The sequence below is a fragment of the Alexandromys fortis genome, unplaced genomic scaffold (assembly GCF_014885135.2).
Source record: "Alexandromys fortis isolate MF-2015 unplaced genomic scaffold, M_Fortis_MF-2015_v1.1 scaffold_87, whole genome shotgun sequence".
Lineage (NCBI taxonomy): Eukaryota > Metazoa > Chordata > Mammalia > Rodentia > Cricetidae > Alexandromys > Alexandromys fortis.
Window position 1 is genome coordinate 76,102 of NW_026067971.1, and position 3,531 is coordinate 79,632.

Here is a 3,531-nt window from a genome sequence, read left to right on the forward strand (position 1 = left end):
ATTTTAGTGTCTCATCCTAATAATCTATGTCATACCCTGAAGAATAACATATCCTCATATGAAGAATAACATCAACAATATCTGTGTTTGCATGGTACCCTTTTTTGGCTCTTTTGCCTATGCAACTAAAACTAAATCTCTTTATAGGCCTCTCAATGCCTCTACCATTTATATTTGCCTTTCTGTTTCTTCAAGTTAAGTCTATGCAAAAAAAAAAAAGTTTAGAAAATACACTTTAGTATGAGCAGATTTGCCTTTATTCCTCCTTTCTTCTTGTTGACATAATTTGAATGCTTTACTCTATCTTATTCCTTCCCCAGAAAGCCTCTTAATAATGTTTTTTTTTCTTTAGTATCACTGTTTGGGCCTGGAGAGACTTTAGGGGTTAAGCACATGCATGGTTCTTGGAGAAAACACGCACCCTTCAGTTCCCAGCACCCCTGTGTCAGCACACACACAACATACTCTTTGTCCTGTTCCAGGGGATTCAGTGCCCTCCTCTGGCATTTGAAGGCAATGTAAGCACATGATACACAATCATGCTTTCAGGAAGAAAGCAAACATTACATATAAAATATAAGAAATCAATCTTTTATAGAATAATCCCAGGTCATTCTAGTTAATGTCTATTTCTTCCCTCGTTTGGGAAGCACTGCCACTTAATCACCAACTCTGAGAAATAACCAATGGGTAAAAAGAACTTTCAATAGTGCCACTAAATTCACAAAATACTTTCTTATTTATTTCCCATTTATTCTTCATATTAACTTTGTGAACAAAACAAAATCCTGGAAATACTCATGCTTAGTAAATAAGTAAACTGTTCTTCTGCAAAGGGGAGTTAATAGACATGTTTTCAGAAATGCTGAGCATGCTTTTAGACACACTCTAGTTTACACAGGCTCTCTGCAGTCAAAGACATGTGAATAATTGGAAGAAAGATCATCACCAGAGGATGCATTCTTTCAGGAATGTGTTTACCTGAGATGTCTTTCATAATGGCAGACAAAACACCTTGAGTCTTCCGAGGAGCTGAGTTTTTCTTAAAAGTTTCCGCATGCAGCTCAAAGACCAGCAAACTTATATACCTGCTCTGGGGAACTTTTTGGAAATGTCAAAGAGTTGAAAAAAAAAAACACTTGACAATCTCCAAAATATTTATCTTTATGGAATAGAAAAGCCAACAGATCAGAAGCAGGTTTATAACCTGGGCAGTCTTATTTTTCCTCCATATTCTGGATCCTAATAGCAAAAGGACCCAAATCACAATTAAGTAAAATCTAAACTCTCCAAAGTCAGAAAATTAATTCATAAGTATTTTAACATGCAAGCAAAATGGGTGAAAGATTTGCTTGGAAACTCAGATTAAAGCACTTTATTTGATACATGATTTTCTTTGCACCAGTGGTAGACAATACTAAATATTTCTGTGAGACAGATAAATGATGTATACCAGAAGATGGAGAACACAGAGAGAAGTTTCCAGGTGTCTCAGCCTGAAGGGAAGAACATCCTCATATTCTGAACACCCTTCATTCCAACTGTGCATCAGACATATGAGGATAGGGTCAAACATCTACATGGAGGATCAACAGGAAGATGCGGGGTGTAAAATAAATCTAAGCCCTGGAAATCTGGTGTTCAACCCACTTTACTCATCATGAAAGTGCATCAGTTTTCCATTTCCTGGTTGATCTCTTCTTCCAAATGCCTGGGTCAAGATGGTTGGAGCAAAGACTTGGAGTAGCAGTCATGGGAATTATCTGCTTCCCATTCTCTTGAATGCAACTTTTCCTGATCTGAGCATTTACCACAGAGCCTTACACATTGCATGTGACTCTATATGACACAAGAACAAATGTCTGAGTCTAGGAGTTTCTGATTTCAGCCATCCCTATAAGGGTATCAGCATGATTCACTTACCAAAATATCTCACTCACCTGTGAGTGCTTGTGGTCTAGACTAAATTCAGTAGGCACCCAGTAGCCCACTTTTATTTATTAAAAGTGCATGGACAATAAAATCTGTTTGCCAACCTTGTGCTGATTGAAATGTGGGTGGCACAAAACTGGGTTGGTAAGGAAGAGTGTATGGATCCAGCAGGAGTAGAGGGAGCAAGTAAGTATAACCAAATATTTCACAAAACATTCTCAAAAAAAAAACAGAACAAGGAAAAGTAGATAAATTTTATAAGAAGTGTGTGTATGTATGTGTGTATTCTTTATGTACAGTCATTCCCCTACATACCCAATATACATATAGCTCAGTAACATTGGTGATTTCAGACATCTACTAGAGACTTGAGACCTGTCTTCTTTGGGTGAGGCTTCAATTTATTGACAAAGTATTGTGTAGACATTTGTGTGCAGTTTGAAGGGAAATCAGCAGAGGGTGCTGCCTCTTCAGATGTGGTTAATGTCTGCACCCATGTGGTGGCTTCACATGATAGACTGTCATTGTGCAGCAGGAGGTCTTTATTTATGAGTGAGGAGTTTCAATAAGGTTCCGAGGAGACTTTGCTGTGAGTTTGGTGAACTGAAGAACCAAGTGTCATTGGCATCTACGAACATGCTTCTTGACATCTGCTCAGTTTTGCTGCTCCTCTTGATGATCAGTGAGTTTTATTTGCCTAAACAACTATGAGGTCATTTTCTTATAACTGTGGAAGTCTGTGCTTTTGTCTTCACATAGAAAAGTTATTTCTACTTTTTTTTTTTATTTTTAGAGAGGAGCAATGGAGACTCCGTGACCCAGAGAGAAGGTCTTGTTAATTCTACAGAAGGGTTTCCTGTGAAGCTGAGCTGCACGTATGAGACTAATAGAAGTCCTTACCTTTACTGGTATGTGCAATACCCGATGAAAGGCCCTCAGCTACTCCTGTGGACTGCCACAGACAACAAGAGGACAGAGCACCACGGGTTCCATGCCACTCTCCATAAGAGCAACAGCTCCTTCCACCTGCAGAAGTCCTCGGTGCAGCTGTCGGATTCTGCCCTATACTACTGTGCTCTAAGTGACACAGTGAGGGAGACTGCATGGGAAGCTGCACACAAACCAAGGATACAGGAGGGCTGAGGGCTGGTCTCATGAGTGAGAGCTTTATGCCTTGTCTACATGGGGTTTACCTAGCCCCTGAAAAACAGTAACAGATCTCAGGTCATATCCGTAGAAAACTAGGAATTTGGGAATATTCTGACAGAATAGGGTGGAAGTCATTGCCAGATACAACATGGGTTTTGATCCCCTTAATACTGCTCTCTCCTGAAGTGGAGGATCTCACACAGAGAACATCTCCAGGAAAACTCAGACATGAGATTTATAGCTCCCAAGATGTCTTACAAAATTTAGTGATTTAAATTCTCTGGCAATCTTCTTTTCTTACCCTACAAATTTATGATCAAATGAAAACATTAAACTCTAATATTTAAAAATCTGCTCAATCTCAGTCCAGACATTATTTATATTTTTCCTCTCCTTGGTCCATGTTATAGAGAGTTCAGTCTAACATCTAGTCTCAGTTTTTGTTCTTTT

At 38.9% G+C, this 3,531-nt stretch overlaps 1 gene segment (V, D, J or C); it reads left to right on the top strand.

Annotated features, from left to right (window-relative positions):
* The first annotated feature begins 2,568 nt into the window (after positions 1-2,568).
* LOC126509635 (T-cell receptor alpha chain V region CTL-F3-like) lies at positions 2,569-3,075 on the top strand. The segment is given in 2 exon segments: positions 2,569-2,614; positions 2,726-3,075. Coding segments are annotated over 2 exon segments (396 nt in total).
* Positions 3,076-3,531: the final 456 nt, after the last annotated feature.